We start from the raw sequence: 20,793 nt of genomic DNA on the forward strand, positions 1-20,793 counted from the left end.
ACAATAGCAAAAGGAGGGAAAGAAATGGAGCTATATTAGAGCTACATTTGTATATTTTATTGGAACTTACTGGAATATATTTTCCAGAATTACTATTAATCAGTACGTTGTGATAAATTAAGATATATATTTTAACCCCTAGATAAATCACTAAGAAAATAACTCCAAAAAATAGTTAAAACAAAAAACTTATAATGGAACACTATAAAATATATATTTTTAACACAAAAGAAAGCAGTAAAGGAGAAAGGAACAAGAAAAAAAAAGAAGAGACATAGAAAGTAAAACCCAATTATCAAAACCAGTGAGTTCAGCAAGGTTGTAAGATACAAGATCAATATACAAAACTCAGCTGTTTCTTTGTATAACAATGAACAATCTGAAAATGAAGAAAATTACATTAATAAAAACATCATAAATAAAATATTTAAGGGCCAGGCACAGTGGCTCACGTCTGTAATCCCAGTACTTTGGGAGGCTGAGGCAGGCGGATCACAAGGTCAGGAGTTCGAGACCAGCCTGGCCAACATGGTGAAACCCTCGCTCTACTAAAGATACAAAAATTAGCTAGGCGTGGTGGTGTGTGTCTGTAATCCCAGCTACTCAGGAGGCTGAGGCAGGAGAATTGCTTGAACCTGGGAGGCGGAGGTTGCAGTGAGCCAAGATCATGCCACTGCACTCCAGCCTGGGTGACAGAGCGAGACTGTCTCAATAAAATAAATAAAATATTTAGGAATAAATTTAACAAAGAGGTATTAGACCTGTACACTGAAAAATATAAACATGGCTGAAATTTTAAAGATCTAATAATTAGAGATCCCAAGTGTGTGGATTGGAAAACTCAGGATTGTTAAGATGGCAGTTCTTCCCAAATTGATCTATAAATTCAGCAAAATCCCTATCAAAAAAAGAACAGCTGGTTTTTTTGAAGAAATGGACAAGCTAATCCCAAAGTTTATATGGAAATACAAAAGATCCAACATAAGCAAAACAGTTCTGAAAAAGAACAAAGTTAGAGGATTTACACTTCCCTATTTCGAAACTTAATGTGAAGCTACAATAATCAAGATTGTGATACTGGCATAAGTATAGTGATATAGATTAATGGAACAGAAATGAGGGTCTAGAAATAAAGTCTTACAGGTATTGTCAATTTATTGTTGATTAAAGAACACCAAGGCAATTCACTGAGGAAAGGATTGCCTTTCAAGAATGGTGCTGAGGTTGGACATAGTGGCTCACACCTGTAATCCCAGCACTTTGGGAGGCCAAGGCAGGAGGATTGCTTGAGGCCAGGAATTTGAGACCAGCTTGGGCAACATATTAAGACCTCATCTCCACAAAAAGTAAAAATAAAAAAAAGAGTAATTAGACAATCAGATATTCACATACAGAATATGAATTTAAATCCTTACTTCATACCATATACAAAAATTAACTCAAAATAGATCATAGACCTAAATGTAAGAACTAAAATATTAAACTTTTCAAGGAAAACAGAAAATCTTCGTGACCTTAGTTTAACCAGTTTTTAGATGACACCAAAAACAGGAAATTGAACTTAATAAAAATGTTAAGCTTTTGTGCTTCAAAAGACACCAATAAGAAAACAAATTGGGAGAAAATATTTGCAAATCTGATATAGGACTCACATCCAGAAAGTATAAAGAACTACTACAACTCAATAATAAAAAGACAAACCCCAATTTAAAAAATAGATAAAAGATTTGAAGAAACATAGATGTCTATAAGCACATGAAAAAATGCTCGACATTAGTTATTAGGGAAATGCAATTAAAACCACAACGTGGTATCACTTCACACCCACTGAATAGCTATAACAAGATAGTCAATAATTAAGTATTGGTAAGGATGTGGAGAAACTGTAACACTCATCCATTACTGGTGGGAGTATAAACTGATACATTTTACATTTTGGAGCATGATATCAATGCACTAAAATTTTATTGTGGTGATGGTTATGTAGCTCTGTAAATACTTCAGTAAAGCTGTCAGAAAGAAAACTGTACTGCTAGACTAACTTCCAGTTTATTGTACTGGAACACGTCAGACGATACCAGGAGGAAGCAATCAGATAAACAACGTGAGACATTCTGTAAGACAACTGGCTTCCAATGTTATGAAAATACTGAATTATATTCCCACATACCAGAAATGACATTTCCAAAAAAGATATTTATAATGGCATCCAAATATATGATGTACCTAGGAATATATGTAACAAAAGATTTACAAGACCTTCTTGGTGATTAATAAAATTTTATTAAGACATTAAAAGGACTTAGCAATATATCATGTTCATGGATCGAAAGGCCCACTGTGATATAAATTCTCCCAAAATAGCTCATAGATTCATTGCAACTCCAATCAAATTTTCAATGTGTTTGGCTTTTTTTAGTGAAACGTGATAAGCTATTTCTAAAATATATAAAGAAGAGCAGAGAACCAAGAAGAGCCACAAGCTGTTGACGAGTAACAAGGATGTGAAAGGACTTTGATATTATATATCAAAAATTTTTTTGAAGATGATGGAGTAATGAAGAGAGTGTACATTAGCACAGGAAAAAACCAATATAATAAAGAGCCCATAAAAGATCTTTGCATATATTGACAATATACAACAGAAAAGGCACTTCAAAGCAATAGGAAAAGGAAGGTTTTTTTTTTTTTTTTTTTTTCAATAAACAGTGCTGGCACAACAGACTAGCCCTAAAGCAGCAAAAAAATTACCTCATACTATATGTTGAAGATTGTTCCAAGTGGGATGAAACCAAAATGTGAGAAGCAAAACTACAAAGCATGTAACAAGAGAATATTAACTATAGTTTTAACGTAACGATTAAAAAAAAACAAGCTAACCATAAAGGAAAACTATTGATATATTTGAAGATATTAAAATTAAAATGTTAATATATTTATAAACATTGTGAAAAGACAAGCCACAAAGTGGGAAAAGATTCTGCAACACAACTCATAAAGGAGTAGTATCCAGAATATATAAAGAACCACCTGCAAATTAATGGGAAAAATGGGAGAACTTTAACATACTTCATTCACCAAATATGAAATCCAAATGGCCAAAAAATATATGAAATGTGATCAGCCTCATGAACACCTTTCATATTTTTTTCCATATAAGGAAAATGGTCATTTAAACTACAATATGATACCATTATACATCTACCAGATTGGGGGGCTGGGGAAAAGCCAAAACACCCTGGGAAGAATGTAAATCAGTACAAGAATCTTTGGGAAACAGTTGGCATGATCTAGGTTCCACTCTTATGTATATGTCCTTTTAAAGATGCAAACTCCAGAAGACATGTTCAAAATATCCATAGAAACACTGTTTGAAATATCCCCAAAGTGGAAAAAATCCAAATTGTCCATCAAGAGTAAAACGAAAAAAGTATATGTAATACATCCATACAATGGAATAAACACACTATGGCTACATACAATGATAAGGATGAATCTCATGCTTAGCAAAAGAAACCAGTCTCAAAAGTGTACAGTATAATTTGATTCATATAAATTCCAAAAATAGAAACTAAATATGGTCTTTAGAGACATATACATGGGTGGTAAAACTATGAAGAAAAGCAAAGCAAAGAGTAGGGATGATGTTAAAGTGGACAGAGGGTTGTGTTAGGGAGGGACATATATGGAGCTTTTGAGGTAATGGAGATGCTCTATTCCTTGACCCAGTGGTCATATGGTATGCACATTATGATATGTTAAAAATATATATATGTATGTGTGTACATATCTGTTGTATACATGCATACATATGTTTCATGTACTTTGTCTATATTCCACAATAAGAAAATATACAAATGACCAGTAAATATGAAAAGACATTCAATCTCACTAGTAATTAGAAAAATAAAATAACCATGATCAGCTATCATGATTTGCTGAAAATGTAAAAGACTGATAATATCCCTCTTTGCTGAGGTTGCAAAGAAATAGGCATTCTCATATGCTATCAATAGGAAAGTAAATTAATAATTCCTTTTTGAAGAACAATGTGGCAATATGTATAAAAACGTAAAGCTTGTCTTAAAAGTTTTCAATTCCAATTCCAAATATCTATCCTAATGAAATTCACATGCACTCAAGATATGTGTACAAAGATGTCTGCCATTCACTACAGCATTGTTTGCAGTAGTGAAAAAAATGAATAAATATCAATAAGGGAAGATTTATGAAAAGTATTATAACCCATACAATGAAATACTATGCAGCCATTAAAAATAAAACTTTATAAACTGACATGGAAAGATATCCAAAACACATTAAGTGAACAAAAGCAAGACACAGAATAACACACACATAACATAATCCTGTTTTTAAAATATAAATACGTACATATATTTATATAGAGTTATGAAAAACAGACTACAGATTCACGCTGTAACCTGTTAGCAGTGATTATCTCTGGGCCAGGAAGTGGTGGAGGTAGAAGGAGGGTAAGCGGGACACTTGCCCATCTCACTCTAGATACATACATAGGATTCTTTTGTAATCACATATCCATGGACTACTTATATATTTCTAACAAGTGGTAGTAGCAAAACAACTGTATTATTATTTGTTCCACTCCCATGAGACCAATCTAATACATTTGAAAATAACTTGCTTTCAAATCTAATTCTTTTGTTCCTAGAGGGCCTCGAGAGAGCCTACAGTTGTGGTCACAGGGCTGTCAGCCATCAATCGAGGAGCACTGTGCAGGATACTAAGTAACTTGGTCTGTCTCCAGGCTCGCCTCTTGAAAATATTTGCATACATTCTCATATCCCAGCTTACTGGCAGTAGCAATAATGTCTTCCCAGAGCACTTTGGTAAGGTAAAAAATTCTGATGCTGCACATCAAATCACATCCATATCAAAGTGTAGATGTGGCTGTCAAGATGAATGTTTAGATCCAAATTAGTAATCATGCCCTTGGTGAGTGACTTTTAGAACAGTTTGCATTTGGATTCCAAAGTAAGAATCTAGACCCCACTAAATCACCATATAGAGCTTTTCTTCTCTTTCTTCTTCCCTCCCTTCACTCTGCACTAGCCCTTTCTAAAACTAATTTTTCTATTTTCTATAAAGGCGGAAGAAAGGGCGAACCTGATCATGAGTTATTTGGAATCAGTAGTCAATCAGAACAAAAAGCATTATCAGTATATTTACGAAGAAAAATCCAACTACATGTATGCATTTTGGTGCGCATTTTATTTTTGACTGGAATCATATCCATATGAAGGAAATTGTGAAAGTATCCTTTACTCTTTTGAAAGCTTGGCCTTTGCCTTGCTGTGTCAAAGGAAAGCAAAACTAAGCCAGTAATGATGGAGATGTCCCTGTTTCTATATGCACACTGACAGGGGAGGAGCTGCCTAGGAAATGCTTTTTGACTGATGAACAGAGGAGGGTCTACACACACATTAAATACAAATGGAAACACATCAGCACACACAAGTCATTAGCCTGGTCCTCTGGCATCCACTGGCATGCATCTTTCCAAAGCATCACTTATTCAGTGGTATCAGCACTATGTCTCGTTATGCCTTTTATCAGCAAATACCTTTTTATTCCAGAATGGAAAACAAACTAGGAATTAAATACATCCAATATTGATGCTTTATTTCCATAAGTCACCAATAAGAGAATGAATTTAATTTTAATACATTTATTTTTGTGTGATTCTTAATAAAACACTTTCAAAACATTCTGTACATTTCAAGCCACTCAGAACTGCATTACATTTCTACAAATGTGATTTGTTGGGATGAGGTGCCAAGATATCTCTGTACAAAGATGTACAATATGTACAATCACTGTAAGTGCAAGCTGTGCAAAGCAGAGTCTAGAACACTAATTCATGCCAAGGCTTACAAAAACATTTCAACACATAAGACTAAAGCTTGAAACAGCGTTGTGGTTTTTTCCCTGGGCAAATGATTATTTTATAAACAAGTATATGTATATGTCATATAGAAAGAAGGGTTTACTCCTCAGCTCAGTCAGCACCATGCAGCTGACTGGATACATTACAGGGCTGCTCTCCTAGGCCTCTTTCTTCAAGGCGCCATTTTGCCACACTCAACAGTTGTCTCATCACTGAGTGGCTGCCATTGCTGCCTTTGGCTGAACCACAGCAACACTAGAAGACTTAAATTTGGGGAGATAAAGGCCAAATTTGTTTTCGATGCCTGCAAACGTGGCTGTGGCGAGTCTGTATCCACCGATGTGATCAGGGTTGGCAGGAGGAAGGTCTGCAATGCGTGACTTAGGTGTTGGTTCTGAACCAGCGGGTTTGCTGTTGACAGTAAAAAAGCCAATGGTTAGCATGCTCAAGGTAGATGAGAGCAGCTTACAGCTGGACATTTTCGGTCTGACCCATGTGCCACAAAGAAGAGCGTTTGTCTCAACCATTTCCATGGCACCTGTGCTGCATGACTAGAAACCACAGTCATGATTTATAGGTGCTTTGACAGCAACTTATCTACATATTTGATTTACAAGAGAAATGGCCTTATTTCCAATGCTTGTATACATATATAAACAAATCCATAGGAAAGAAGTCAGAAGAAAAGACACTCAAATATGAAGACTCTCTGGGAAGTAGGATTACGGATGATTTTTTCTTTTTGAAAGATGGGGTCTTGCTATGTTGCCAAAGCTGGTTTCGAACTTTTGGTCTAAGGAATCCTTCTGCCTTGGCCTCCCAGAGCACTGGGAGGTGTGAGCCACCACACCCAGGCTGGTTTTTTTCTTTTATGCTTTATGGTTTTCCAAATTTTCTGCACTTAGCATATATGAAAGTAATTTTTAAAGTATATATTTTTCTTTTGACATAACTTTAGAAGTTAGCTTTTTATGTAGTAGACTCATAAAGATTATCAATTAAATTATTTAAAGAGAAATAGGCTGGGCGTGGTGGCTCATGCCTGTAATCCCAGCACTTTGGGAGGCCGAGGCAGGTGGATCAGGAGGTCAGGAGATGGAGGCTATCCTGGCTAACACAGTGAAACCCTGTCTCTACTAAAAATATAAAAAAAAAAAGTTAGCCAGGTGCGGTGGTGGGTGCCTGTAGTCCCAGCTTCTCAGGAGGCTGAGGCAGGAGAATCACTTGAACCTGGGAGGTGGAGGTTGCAGTGAGCCAAGATTGCACCACTGCACTCCAGCCTGGGAGACAGAGCAAGACTCCGTCTAAAAAAAAAAAAAAAAAGAGAGAGAGAGAGAAAAATAGCTTTAGTTCTTTTACAGAAGATGAAAGAGGCATGGAAAACCCTGAAGCTTCACATTTCTACAATGCAACTGTAAGACTGCTGCTCTCACTTTTTTTGCATAGGTCCCTCCACTTGGTTCAACAGCTGATTCCCTATATGGCCTTTGGGCACAGAGGAGTTCACAGGTTTCTGATGTGAGGACTCAGGAATGGTACTTGGTCTTCTGCTGAAAAGCTAATAATTGCTTGCTTTGGGTACAACTTCCCCACCCAGAAAATTCAATTTGTAGTTTTTCTTCTCAGTGCAAGCTTCAAGTGGTAAGCTTTTAGAAGCCCAATTTCTGGCCTACAGCTCACTAGTGATTATATCCATGGGCAAAATCTCTCTTCAAACCTATTGGTTTTTCCAGTAAATTAGCTTCAAGAACATCTACACTTCACTAATAATAAATTGTGGTGAATAATGAAATATGAGAGATGCAAAAGGGCTTGGGACTTTGAAAGAAAATGCACAAAAGTGTTACTGGTATACATTTACATTACTTCTGTGAAAGGGCCATATAATAAAATCCACATAATGAGAGCGCCATGAAGTTCAGTATTTGCTTACGTGAAAAAAGACAATTATTTACACAGCATTTTAATCTGCTGCCTCCTGGCTAGGCACGGTAGCTCACGCCTGTAATTCCAGCACTTTGGGAGGCCAAGGCTGGTGGAGTTCAAGACCAGCCTGGGCAACACAGTGAGATCCCATCTCTATAAAAAAGTACAAAAATTAGCTGGGTGTGGTGGCATGCCTCTGTGGTCCCAGCTACTCAGGAGGCTGAGGTGGGAGGATTGCTTGAGCCCGGGAGGTTGAGGCTACAGTGAGCCAAGATCATGCCACTGCACTCCAGCCTGGGCAACAGAGGATATCTTGTCTTTTAAAAAAAAATGTGCTGCTTCCCTAAAATCCCCCAAATAGCTGCTTAATATTATGTACGATGTCACTCTTTCACAGTTTTACTCGCTTAACGCAAATGCTTCTTAAGGTCATTGTTTTAAATGCATTGGTCTTAAAGGTTCTGTCTTATCAGTTTTCTAAGAGTTGCAACAATGCTTTTGTAGATAGAATGAACATTTGTTTTGGATTTAGTGATTTCTTTGTAAAGGAGTTGAGCAGCTGACTTACAGGCCTCCAAAATCAATGTAAAACCACCGCTGGAGAAGTTCATAAGTGACCAAGGTAACACCAAACTGGGGAGAGGATCGAAACACTCGAGCTGAAAAAGAGAAGCAGGGGCAGGGGAGACTTAAAGCCAGGACAAATGTGGTAAAGACAGCCATTGAGTCACAGGGGAGGATGCTAGAGCCAGCCAGCCATTCTGTATGGCTCCAGCCCCTGCCTACCTGCAGTCCCTTTCCAAAATGCTGAGGGCCCTTCTTCCCGGAGAATCTTCCTGAAACAGTCGATGACACCACTGTATGTCGTCTGGCCAGCGCGGGCAGCCACCTGCAGTCTTGTCTTGATGACATCAGCAGGGGTCACCAGAGATGCAGCTGGGACACCTTTCAGGAGAAAACCACACTTAATTTATCTAAAGTACCTTATAAAAGATAGGAATACTGCTAACATCTACTATAGAGTCTGCAACTTCAATCACTTGAGCGGAACTCAAAACTCTTTAAAATAGATGTCTGGCCACTAATGGGAAAAGGACATAGAAGCCTATTAGCTGTTGTAGTGTGATCAGGGGAAAATTATTTTTTTTTTCCTGAATTAAAAAAAATCACTCTACATTGCATGATCCCAAATAACTGTGAGAAGAAAAAAAAAGTAGCAATATTAATAAGACAATTCCCAAGCGTTCCCTTTCAGTTTCAATTATTTTACCTCCTTTTTTTTCTTAAATAAGATACAAGTATTTTTATGTATAAAAAAAGGATAATGTCATTTTAGTGAGTCACTAAATGTATCTGACACCAAACTACTGTTTTTGCTGATTCTTGTCAACTGTAGTGTGGGAAGTGAATATCAATACTTATAATCACTCGCTTGTTTGAAGGGCTACCTTGAGAGTTGACTGTGACTCCTTTCAGACATGCTTACATGACAAAAGTCATTACAACTGGAGCGAAAGGTGGCCCAGGCAGCCAGTTAAGAAACAACAGGGGAGCTGGTCAGGGAAAGGCCCCTGTGCCCGAGCTCCCTGGGGTCATGTTGAGAATGATCAGCAGCAGGACACAGAAGATGGATTTCACAACCACACCTTTTACTTATAAAACAAAACAGAGAGCAAAGGAGCAAAATAATCTTCCCCAGGGGAAGAAATTCAATTTGACCTGAATATCACTGTATCCTCACTAGGCGGATGGAACTGGCAGCCTTGTAGGGGGTTCTGCTAGAGAATAATGCAAATACCTCCCCTTGGCATGGCCTTGCACCCTATTCAGATGAAACTAGGTAAACTGTCTGCCTTTAGAGGCAGACTTCTGAATGTCCTCAGTTCCTGCTAGCAAAGCTTGACTGGTAAAAATTAGAAAAAATAATCTCATTCTGAAAACTGACATCAAATGTCTGTGGGGAAGAAGTTGGTGCTGACAGTTCCATGGAAATATTTACTTGGTTCAGTCAACCACTGGCAGACGCCTGTCCACAATTAGACTCTTCTTCTCTGGCTGTTTTTCGTTGTTGATTGGAAAGCACAAGGAAAAGCCTGGAAGGCAAATGCTGCCCCCATTTAAAAGTAGGAGACTGGGCCAAGTGTGGTGGTTCACGCTTGTAATCACAGCACTTTGGAAGGCCAAGATGGGTGGATCACCTGAGGTCAGGAGTTTGAGACCTCACATGTACAGCCTGACTCTTTTTTTTTTTTTGAGACAGTCTCACTCTGTCGCCCAGGCTGGAGTGCAGTGGCACAATCTCGGCTCACTGCAAGCTCCGCCTCCCAGGTTCACGCCATTCTCCTGCCTCAGCCTCCCCAGTAGCTGGGACTACAGGAGCCCGCCACTACGCCCGGCTAATTTTTTGTATTTTTTAGTAGAGACGGGGTTTCACCGTGTTAGCCAGGATGGTCTCAATCTCCTGACCTCGTGATCTGCCCACCTCAGCCTCCCAACATGCTGGGATTACAGGCATGAGCCACCACGCCCGGCCTCAGCCTGACTCTTGAGTTAGGAAGGAGCTGACTTGGAAAAGGAGGAGAGAACCAAGTGTCCTTGGCTGCACCAACACTCCGAAAAGACAAAGGAAAAAAGGGGTGCATGTTTGCTCTCTATACAACCAGTAATGAACCATTACAGAGCTCAGTGTGGCTCTGACCAGCTGTGCTGGACAACATGGTGAAACCCTGTCTTTACTAAAAATACAAAAGTTGGCCAGGCATGGTGGTACATGCCTGTAGTCCCAACTACTTGGGAGGCTGACACAGGAGAATCGCTTGAACCTGGGAGGCAGAGGTTGCAGTGAGCCGAGATTGTACCACTGCACTCCAGCCTGGGTGACAGGGCAAGACTCCGTCTCACAAAAAAAAAAAAAAAAAAAAAAAGTGGGAGACTGGTAAGTAACAGAAAGGGGCTGCTACAAACAACTCACTGCCAAGACTGAGCAGGTAACTTTACTGGCTTTTAAACACAAAACTGACTGAAATTACCATCGCTAGAGGAGAAAGGACTTGCTGGGCCCCAAATAAGGGCCGTAAGGTCCCTGGGGCCGTTTCTTAATGATCACAAGTCATCCCTGTCTTCACAAGCAAGAACAACAACGTGGTCCATCCCAACACTCTCAGGCCCAAGGGCTCCTGCCACACAACAAGCACAGCACACCCCAGGAGCTGCTCAGGTTGCCCTGATGTTTAGCCAGAGCCTCCAGAGGAGAATGAGCCCAGCAACGAAGAGCCACACAGTGAACATAAGCCTGGCTGGTCAGAGCCACACTGAGCTCTGTAATGGTTCATTACTGGTTGTACAGAGAGCAAGCATGCACCCCTTCCTTCCTTTGTCTTTTCTGAGTGTTGGTGCAGCCAAGGACACCTGGCTCTCTCCTTCTATTCCAAGTCAGCTCCTTCCTAACTCAAGAGTCAGGCTGTACCTATGAGGTCAGAAGGAAGCATCTTAGTACCTCCCTGCTCTTACGAGGCTCCTCTTTCAAATGAAATCTCTTCTGTGCCTAATTTGGTATCTTTGACGACATGAAGGTTTTCATTCATGTTATTGACATTTATTGAGCACCTATTACTATTACACTGGCCACGTACGAAAGGCAAGGATGAAGAGAATGAAACTCTTGCCCTCAAGAAGCTATTCACCTAGTACAGAGGATAACAATTATGCAAGTAACTATTAATAAAAGACAAAATTTTTTTTTTGAGACAAGCTCTCACTCTGTCACCCAGGCTGGAGTACAGTGGTGTCATCTCGGCTCACCGCAGCCTTGACCTCCCAGGCTCAGGTGATCCTCCCACCTCAGCCTCCCGGGTAGCTGGGACTACAGGCACGCACCACTACACCTGGCTAATGACAAAGTGCTAAGGATTAGAAAAAATACAAAAATTGAGTTCAAGGTGGTTTGCTGAGGGGTATTGCTTACTTTGGTCTAATGAGGGCAATGGTAGGAAGAAGAGGGACACCTTCAGGATAAAAGCTCAATTTTCAGCCAAATCATGTAGATTCCAATACACAGAGACAGAAAGTAAGAGCACGCTAGATCTGTGCATGAGCATGACATACAGCAAAGCAACTGATTTGAGGAAAAACTTTCCCACCTTAATGCTTAGCTTGGCTGTACTCAAGGTTTCAGGGGCACAGGAAACTAAGAAACATGTTAATGATGAAAGCCCAATGTAGATGGGCAGATCTAATTTGGCTCTGAGTTGCTAAGCTGCATTAAGCTGTTTATCCACATTATGCAAATGTAATTAACTCTCATCAGAATTACAGCACATCCCACAAAGGAGAAAAAGTGATATTTAAACTAAGTCAGGTACAAACAATAATACTTCCAGAAATAAAGGGGGAAAGTACATAGAGAGTCTGTACTTTTTAAATAATGGGAGAATTCTTTCAGTTAAAAAAAAATTTGTAGTTACCTGCCATGGCTCCAGCTGCAAGAAGATTTAAACCTCCCACGTGTCCATTTTCATCAGCCAGAAGTAGTTTGCAATGAGCATAAACAGGAAAATAGATTGCAGAGAAGGGAATGTCTCGGAGGAAACACGCTTTGGCACCCTGTCACACAGTGAGGAAATAGCACAAAACAGTGTGAAACTGAGTGTGAATGCCCAAATGGGATCCATGTGACATTTGTCAGTGACAAGCCTGAGGTGTCCCTCAAACAGCATTAGAACTGATGTGCAAGGGAAATGGGGGAGGCGGGAGATAAGTAGGGAATAGGGAAATCCGCATATCTCAAAGCTTGTGAAAGCATGGTGAATCCTGCAGTCCTAGAGTTAATAACTGGGTAATGATGGTATTCTGAAAACTAAGAACTTTCTGGCATTTCTTATATAGATTCAGGGTTTTTTAAATTAATTAATCTCTTGCTATGGTAAAAACACACGAGATCTACCCTCTTGAAATTTTTACATCAGCTGAGAATCCCCACAGCGCCAGGTAAAAAGCTATAGGCAGTGGTGAAGGAAGGTAACTACTCTAGAGCAGGGGGAAAAGAAACCCAAATCTTCTCTCCTCATTCCCCATGTCCTAAATAGCAGACAAAATATTTTAGCGGCAGGTTTCCACAGGAGTAGAAAATCATTACCCAGGGGCAGCTTGTCCCAATGACTGAGGTCTCAAAGAACACCTCCCTCAGCTTTGTCAGAAGCCCACACCATTCCACTACCTAGCTAGGCAAACACTCCACCTTGGTGCTTGTTTTTTTAATGACTGTTTTATTCTTTATAATTTTTTTTTTTCTGAGACAGGGTCTCACTATGTTGCCCAGGCTGGAGCATAGTGGCGCGATCACAGCTCACTGTAGCCTTCTGAGCTCAAGTGATCCTCCCACCTCAGCCTCCTGAGTAGCTGGGATGATAGGTGTGCACCACTGTGCTGGCTAATTTTTTTCTTTTTCTTTTTCTTTTTTAAGGTAGAGACAAGGTCTTGCTATTTTGCCCTGGCTGGTCTTGAACTCCTGGGCTCAAGCAATCCCCCTGCCTTGGCCTCCCAAAGTGCTGAGAGTGCAAGTGTGAGCCAGTGCTCCCAGCCCTGGCTTTTTTTTAAAAAGACAAACTCAAACATTGAAAAAAAAAAAAAACCCAAGGACTCGCTAAAGGATAATATAGAGAGAAGCAATATTAATAAATGCATTTCTCAAAGGGAATTCAAAAAGGATGGAAATTGGGAGTGGGGAGGAGGAAGCAAAAATGTGTACGAAAGTCTCTTGAGACAGACATCATTGTTTGCTGGTCTCCAGAGAACCCTGTAGCTGTGTGATTCCAATCTAGAGAATTTCTAATTTCTAATTTGCAGTTACCGAAACAAATTTATACATTTCTGCAGTGATGGATCTATATCAGATGCTGTGGAAACACAGTTGGCTATGGTGGCTAAATTTACGTATTCCCCTTATACCAGGCAAAGAAATGGAAAGAAATACTCTTCCTTGTTTAAGAAAAATAATAGCTTCTGCTCCATTACATCTGATCTGTAATGATGGGAGTAAGTATACCCGCAGGGAAGGAATCTGTTGACTGGCATTTTGTTAAAGTACAGTACACTCTGTTGTTGTTTTTTTTTTTTGTTTTTTTTTAAATGGAATTCATTATTGACAAATCCTACCACTTAACTTCTTAAAGACCTGAATCCTACCAAACTCTACTACTGTTTTACTGTGGTCAAATTATTAAGACAAAGAAAAGCTCCCACTGGGAAGATAACAATAGAGATAACTCGGACTGAAAATAAACGTAAGACTATTCTGAAGCCCTAAACCAGCCCAAAGAGAGCACCAAGGAAAGTTTTCCCAAGCCCCCCAGCAAATGAAAGGCTGTGAGCCTGAGGCCAGCAGGTCTGCGGTGCTGGCCTCCTTGCCGGCAGTTTCATAAAAGCCTGAAGATAACAACAGGAGAGGCTGCATGTGTATCCCACTGCCTCTCATACAAGTGTCCTGATTCTTTTCTTTTTGTTTGATTTTCTACTCCACAGACTACCCCGCTGGACAAGATTGCTTTTCAACTTGGAAGGAAGAAGTCTGGTTTCCACATTCTTTCACATTTTATTGAGTACATTATAACCTAAACCTACCCACCTTATACAGACCAAAAATTCCCAAGTCCCGGAGTACATTCAGGGCGCTGACTCTGGGTCCCGTGGTGATCTCTCCAGCTACTTGCAGACGAATCTTCACTATCTCCAATGGGTTGGTAAAAATGACCTGAGAGCCTCCAGCCTACAGGCAAGGGAGAAGAGACAGGCAGATTCCACATCAGAGCCCGACTGGCAGTGTAAACAAGGAAAATCCAGCAAAGCCTCCACATCTTGCTATCTTGAAAAGAAGGAGGTGAAACCTCCTTCCTCATGGGGGAATGACAGTTTGACACTTAGGCCGACTCTGGAGAGGTTCAGAGGGATGGTCCCAAACTGTCTCAGATCAATCTACCTCTGGGTTTGTTTCTAGCTGAAATGTCAAGATTGTTTCTCAGACCAGTCTTTCCAGGATCACCCCAGCCATATTCAAAATAACAAAACTAATAAACCCATTTGGAAAAAAAAGTGGAGCCAGATGTGGCAGCAAGGTACTCAATGAAAGAAAATGAGATACTAAAAGACTGTCATATTTTACAAGCCAGAGCTAAAATTCAGAGCTACAATTATTTTTTTTCCTCTTTGTGGTAAGCATTCTTGGCAGCAGACCCACTTGCTTCTGCTTCCTTGGATTGTAGAGCAATTAAAACTACTTTGGTGCCTTAAGTCAGAAGGGGAAAAGTCTCCTCCAGTTCAAATTCTAAAATGTATTATCCTAAGCAAAACTCTGATACAGGTACATAGCTACACCCACACAAAAGGGAAGAATTTAGAAAGATAAATTTCAGTATCATTTCAAGACAAAACCAGAAAAACTCTTCAAGGCAAAGCTGAGAAATGGAACATCTAGTTACCATGAGTACAACACCCTCAAGATCAAAGCCACATTCTATATTCCTGTGGTGAGTGACAGAGATTTGAATTTGGATAATGAGAGTGTATTTGCATGTGAAATCTGTTAACTTGTAGAGAAAAAAAAAAAACGTTTAACAAAACTTCTACCAACTTCTTTTTTTTGGTTTCTGTAAGAAAGAAAAAAATGTGTGACTATGGATATATAAAAATAAATAAAATATATATCTCCTTTCATGAAGTGAAAAATCCCATTTGTACATCTTCAACTGTAGCTGTTTATATTATGTAATCATAACCATATTCATATATATTCATGATATTCATATCATTATAATCACCGTATATAATCACATGTGAAATATGAAATCTGGAGCACTGTAATTCCACAGGTATAGAAAGATTACAAACAACACCTAAAGAGTCACATGCAGCTTTCAATGGCACTTCAGTGCTCAACCTTTGCCCACATTCCTGCTCACTTATCTAAAACCCAAAGCCCTCCCAGACCCGCTTCCAAGGGGCAGCAACATGGCTCAGCCCATTTTCCTAATTGCCTTGGGACTATAAATCCCTCAACTACCCCTATTCCAATCCTGACTCCTTAACTCCTTTCAATATTCAAAATTGCCAGCACTGATACTAAATTCCTTCCCTCTTCGTGGACAGCTTATTGTCCTGGATTCCCCAGGGCCTTAATCCCCTTTTTGTCCTTCGAGCAGGGAGGTGCAGCAATTTGCTATCTCTCTCTCATGGTTTCCTCTAACTCCTCAATTCGACACAATCCAGACCACTGGCACACATGTCCCCCAACGATGTACTGACCCAATTTTACATGTTGATTTGCCTGCGTTTCTCTCTCTTTTAATCTGTTGCACTGCAGGCAGAAGGAAGCACTTTAATGTTTCAATCTAAGCAAACAATACTTTCAAAAGGATTGCTGCATGAAAAATTATGTTAAAATGATAATCCAAGTAATTGCTCCTGTAGCTAGTATTAAAGACCAAATCAACTGAAAAAGTTTACTACTTCCCTGAAATCTCTTGTTTAAATAATGGTTGCAAAGACTATCTTTTGGAAAATGTGCTTTATGTTTTAACTAAAGCAGATTTAAAAATGAATAGAACCACAAACTTTTATTCTAATTCCCCCAAATTTGCCACTACCAGACAGTGTCAGTCCCTGGGTGCCAAGTGTTAAATGTGGACATTATGTTTAAATAAATACAAAGGTCTTTCATGTTTGTAATCATTAGTAAATTATAACATCCTGCTGGGCAGGAGTACTCCAATCCGTGTCCCCCACCCCCACCCCACAGCTGCCTCCTCCTCTTCCTTCTTTCATGCACCCTTTTAGAAATAATTGCCAGTTGATTGAGATTTATACTCCTTTAACAATGCTTCAAATTTTTTGAAGTATACAAGTAACAGGGTTTCTACTGAAACTCTACAAAAATGGTACAATAAAAAGAAATAACTGAATACATCTTGTTTGTTTGTTTGTTTGTTTGTTTGAGACAGGGTCTCACTCTGTCACCCAGGCTGGAGTGCAGTGGCAGGATCAGCTCACTGCAACCTCAACCTCCCCAGGTTCAGGTGATCCTCCCACCTCAGCTTCCCAAGTAGCTGGGACTACAAGCGTGCACCACCACGCCCAGCTAATTTTTGTATTTTTTGTAGAGATGGGGGTCTTACCATGTTGCCCAGGCTGATCTCGAACTCCTAGGCTCGAGCAATCCACTCGCCTTGGCCTTCCAAAATGCTAAGATTACAGGCGTGAGCCACTGCACCCAGCTGGGACTACATTTTAAAAATACATACACCTTAATTGTTGTATGCTTTGAAGATTAGTTACCTAGCACACATACCAAATCCCAACAATGCACAGGACATAACCACAAAACTCAATTGATGTGCGTTTATAAACACATATAATCTAGCAAGTAAGAGTGCAAACAATCAATGACACTATAGCAAGGCACACATCTATAAGTTTGTTTCATGCCTGTGTTTAAAGGAGGAAAACTTCTGACAATTACATGATTTGTATGTCATTAACATACAAGCCAAGTGCAATGACACATGCCTGTAGTCCCAGCTGCTCAAGAAACTGAGGCAGAAGGATTACTTGAGCCCAGGAGTTCAAGGCCAGCCTGGGCAATGGGGCAAGACTCCTACCTCTTAAAATTTTTTTTTTTAGTAATTAGTATACATTTTTAAAACCTCATGATAGACCTAGGAACATAAGGCAAATACTTTCCAGAAATGCTGAATAATTTTAGCAAAGATGAAGACTGCAAAAACCGCAGTTACTTTTGTACCAACGTAATAATTTGTCTAAAACTCTGGATGTTTATAATGCTTAAAGGGAAACACACACGGCAAATATGCACTGTTCTTTTTCAAATTCTGAGGTTGATCACTCTCTCTCTCCCTCTATCCTACATATTAAGCTGGGGATAGGGAAGGGGGAGTAAAATCTCAGATTAGTTCAATTATACTGGTAAGAAATCAAGCAACACAGAATGAGGGACTATGATGTTATCAAACTCTTCAACTGGGTGTTTCCTCTCTGAGAAACAAATACAGAGAAATATCATATTTCTTCTAAGATTCTATTGATTATAAATGATATCATTAATTTAATAACAGCTTTCCAAAGGGGAAAAGCACTGCTTGCAGTAAATATAATCTTTGATATATAGATTTTCATAAATATAGTAACTTTTCAATAAAAAATAGTACCTGTATTTCTACAAATATGCTAACATTTGCTATTTTTTTTTTTGAGACGGAGTCTCACTCTGTCACCCAGGCTGGAGTGCAGTGGCGCAATCTCGGCTCACTGCAAGCTCCGCCTCCCGGGTTCACGCCATTCTCCTGCCTCAGCCTCTCCGAGTAGCTGGGACTACAGGCGCCTGCCACCACGCCCGGCTAATTTTTTTGTGTTTTTAGTAGAGACGGGGTTTCACCGTGGTCTCGATCTCCTGACCTCGTGATCCACCCGCCTCGGCCTCCCAAAGTGCTGGGATTACAAGCGTGAGCCCCCGCGCCCGGCCAACATTTGCTATTTTTAATAGCAGCAAAATTGAACAGGAAGAAATTCAAATTCCCAATAAAACAGTTAAGTAGATACAATTTTATGCTGTTAATTGGGCAATATGACTTGATAATAAAATCACACCAAATGACAAAAACAGAACATAAAATATTAGGCACACATTTGATCATAAATATGTCAAAATTTACCTAAGTTTCTCAAATGAAAGTGGCTTAAAGATTAAAACATTGATTGCCTCCTGGAAAGAGAAACTGAATAGCTGGGAGAAATAATTTTCATAGCATACTCTATTGTACCTTTTAAATTTCAAAACATATGAATGTATTAACTATGCAACAACAACAAGAAACAGACCTGGTCTTAGAAACAATGGCTTCTTTATAGACTAAGTCTTCTCTCGCATATTCTTCTTCACAGTAAATTTGGTAATTTGGCAAATATATTTTTTAAACTAGTTGGCATTAGTTACTGTGGACCCAAGGTTTTTAAAAAAGCTTATTATATATGAACATCAAAAAACCTAGCCAAATATAGCTAGTGATCTGAAATAATCGACACTAAGATATATAAAATTTTAAATTAAACCACAATGATACACCGCTACATAAATGTAAATGGACATTGCTAAATTTGACATCTTGCTGCTTCTGTTAGTAATGCTTACATTAGATAACATACCATTCTATACCATACCTTTGCTGGATTTTTTTCACTCATGAAATCACCAAAATTAGCTTCTAATTCTCTAATTGCTTAAATTTCCCTCATTAAATTTGCTGCCTATTTTTTAAAAGAGATATAAGCATTAATATTAAAACAGACTTAGATACTTTCTATTTTTCAGTATTCTGTTGTCATTTCTTTGTTCTAGAACTGAGCTTAAAAGATACGTAAAAGGGAACAAATCTCATTTTGAATGAGGGTTACCCATATATACAGAAATGGAAAGAATAAAAAACTTCCATTTAATCTTATATGAATTTTTTAATGAGAAAATCAACTAAAGCTGACAGCAAAAGTTAGTGGGGAAAAGGATGTAATTTTGAGATGTCACCATGCCTCCACAGTGCCTAAGGCCGAGGGGCTATATACAGGATTAGGCCTATTCAACCTTCTGCCCTCTCAATCCTACCCCTGGGGCAAGGTTCACAAAGAGGTTGGAGACTGGGCCCTGCTTGTGCCAAGTCCTTTGTTTATTTCCTTCTTTGATCTGTTGTCTCCTGTAGATTGAAATGATTTCCCTCCAACCACAAAATATCCAATCTAAGCAACTCATTATAAAGTCTTCCCTTATAGAGACTGATGAAAATCTAACTTCAATTTATTTAAGGTCACATCAACTCCAGATGAACACAATATGTGCATATAAAATAACCAGATAAACAGTAAAAGTCACAGAACTAGTTGTCACTAGGACTGACTCAAGAGGAACAGGAACAGACAGTGACTCAGCCTTGCACACCACCAACCGTTCATACTTTTGTAAAGCAATAGGAAATGCTATGGTTCTTTCTAAAATAGGATAGTGATAGTTTAAAAGAAATAAATTGCAATGTGCTCATTGCTGAGTGATGATATATGCGAGGAGGGTGTTACGAATTAACACTACATACACTCCTAACTAGGGTAAGGGAAGTGCTATGATCTGAATGTTGGTGTTTCCCCACAATTCATATGTTGGAACTAATATCCAACATTATAGTATTAAGAAGTAGGGCCTTTTGGGAGGTGATTAAGTCATGATGGTTCTGCCCTAGTGAATGGGATTAGTGCCCTTATAAATGAGGTTGAAGGGAGCTGCTTTGTCTCTCCTACCATGCGAGCACACAGCAGCAAGGTGCCATCTTGGAAGCAGAGAGCAAGCCCTCCCTCACCAGACACTGAATCTGCTGGTACCTTGATCTTGAACTTCCAGCCCCCAGAACTGTGAGCAATAAATTTCTGTTGTTTATAAATTACTCCGTCGAAGGTATTTTTTAATAGCAGCCAAAATGAACTAAGACAGCAAGAATGAAAATCCCTGTGTACCTATCATAAGCCACTTTTGACATATATAAGGATTTTCAACTTGTATGCATATCTATATGTGTTCACACAAGTATGTAGGCATAAAGTTGGACCACACTAATTCCTGGGAATGAGAGGTGGAGGAGCTGTTTCCAAACTACTCTTTAGAGATATACAAGCTCGGCTTGCTGAGGAAGACATCAAATTCTTCATCATAAGGAGCTGGCTAGTTACAGATCTTGGCCCCCAGGATTAGTAAATGCTCCACCTAACATGTGGGCTTTTTGCTTTACTGATATGAAGGGAGGGTGTGTGTATGCGGTGTGTGTAGACGCATGCTTAAGCTGAGAAAAAGCATGAGAGAGTTGAAACATTCTAGGTTTGGAAGACTGCTGACCTAGATT

At 39.3% G+C, this 20,793-nt stretch overlaps 1 protein-coding gene across 2 annotated transcripts in view; it reads right to left on the reverse strand.

The window, feature by feature from the left end:
- Nucleotides 1-2,263: 2,263 nt before the first annotated feature.
- The window catches only part of SLC25A12 (solute carrier family 25 member 12), a 112,782-nt gene continuing 94,252 nt past the window's right edge, over nt 2,264-20,793 (reverse strand). The window contains exons 14-18 of one of the 2 annotated variants that reach the window (XM_030802870.1): nt 14,475-14,615; nt 12,316-12,454; nt 8,639-8,797; nt 8,421-8,511; nt 2,264-6,337 (exon numbers count right to left, since the gene is read on the reverse strand). In XM_030802870.1, the coding sequence (XP_030658730.1) occupies nt 6,136-6,337; nt 8,421-8,511; nt 8,639-8,797; nt 12,316-12,454; nt 14,475-14,615 (732 nt within the window). In that variant the 3' untranslated portion in view covers nt 2,264-6,135. The remainder of the gene's footprint in view (nt 6,338-8,420; nt 8,512-8,638; nt 8,798-12,315; nt 12,455-14,474; nt 14,616-20,793) is intronic. The other variant, XM_003253705.4, reaches the window with a different exon arrangement.

This window comes from Nomascus leucogenys, chromosome 22a, assembly GCF_006542625.1.
Source record: "Nomascus leucogenys isolate Asia chromosome 22a, Asia_NLE_v1, whole genome shotgun sequence".
Classification (NCBI taxonomy): domain Eukaryota; kingdom Metazoa; phylum Chordata; class Mammalia; order Primates; family Hylobatidae; genus Nomascus; species Nomascus leucogenys.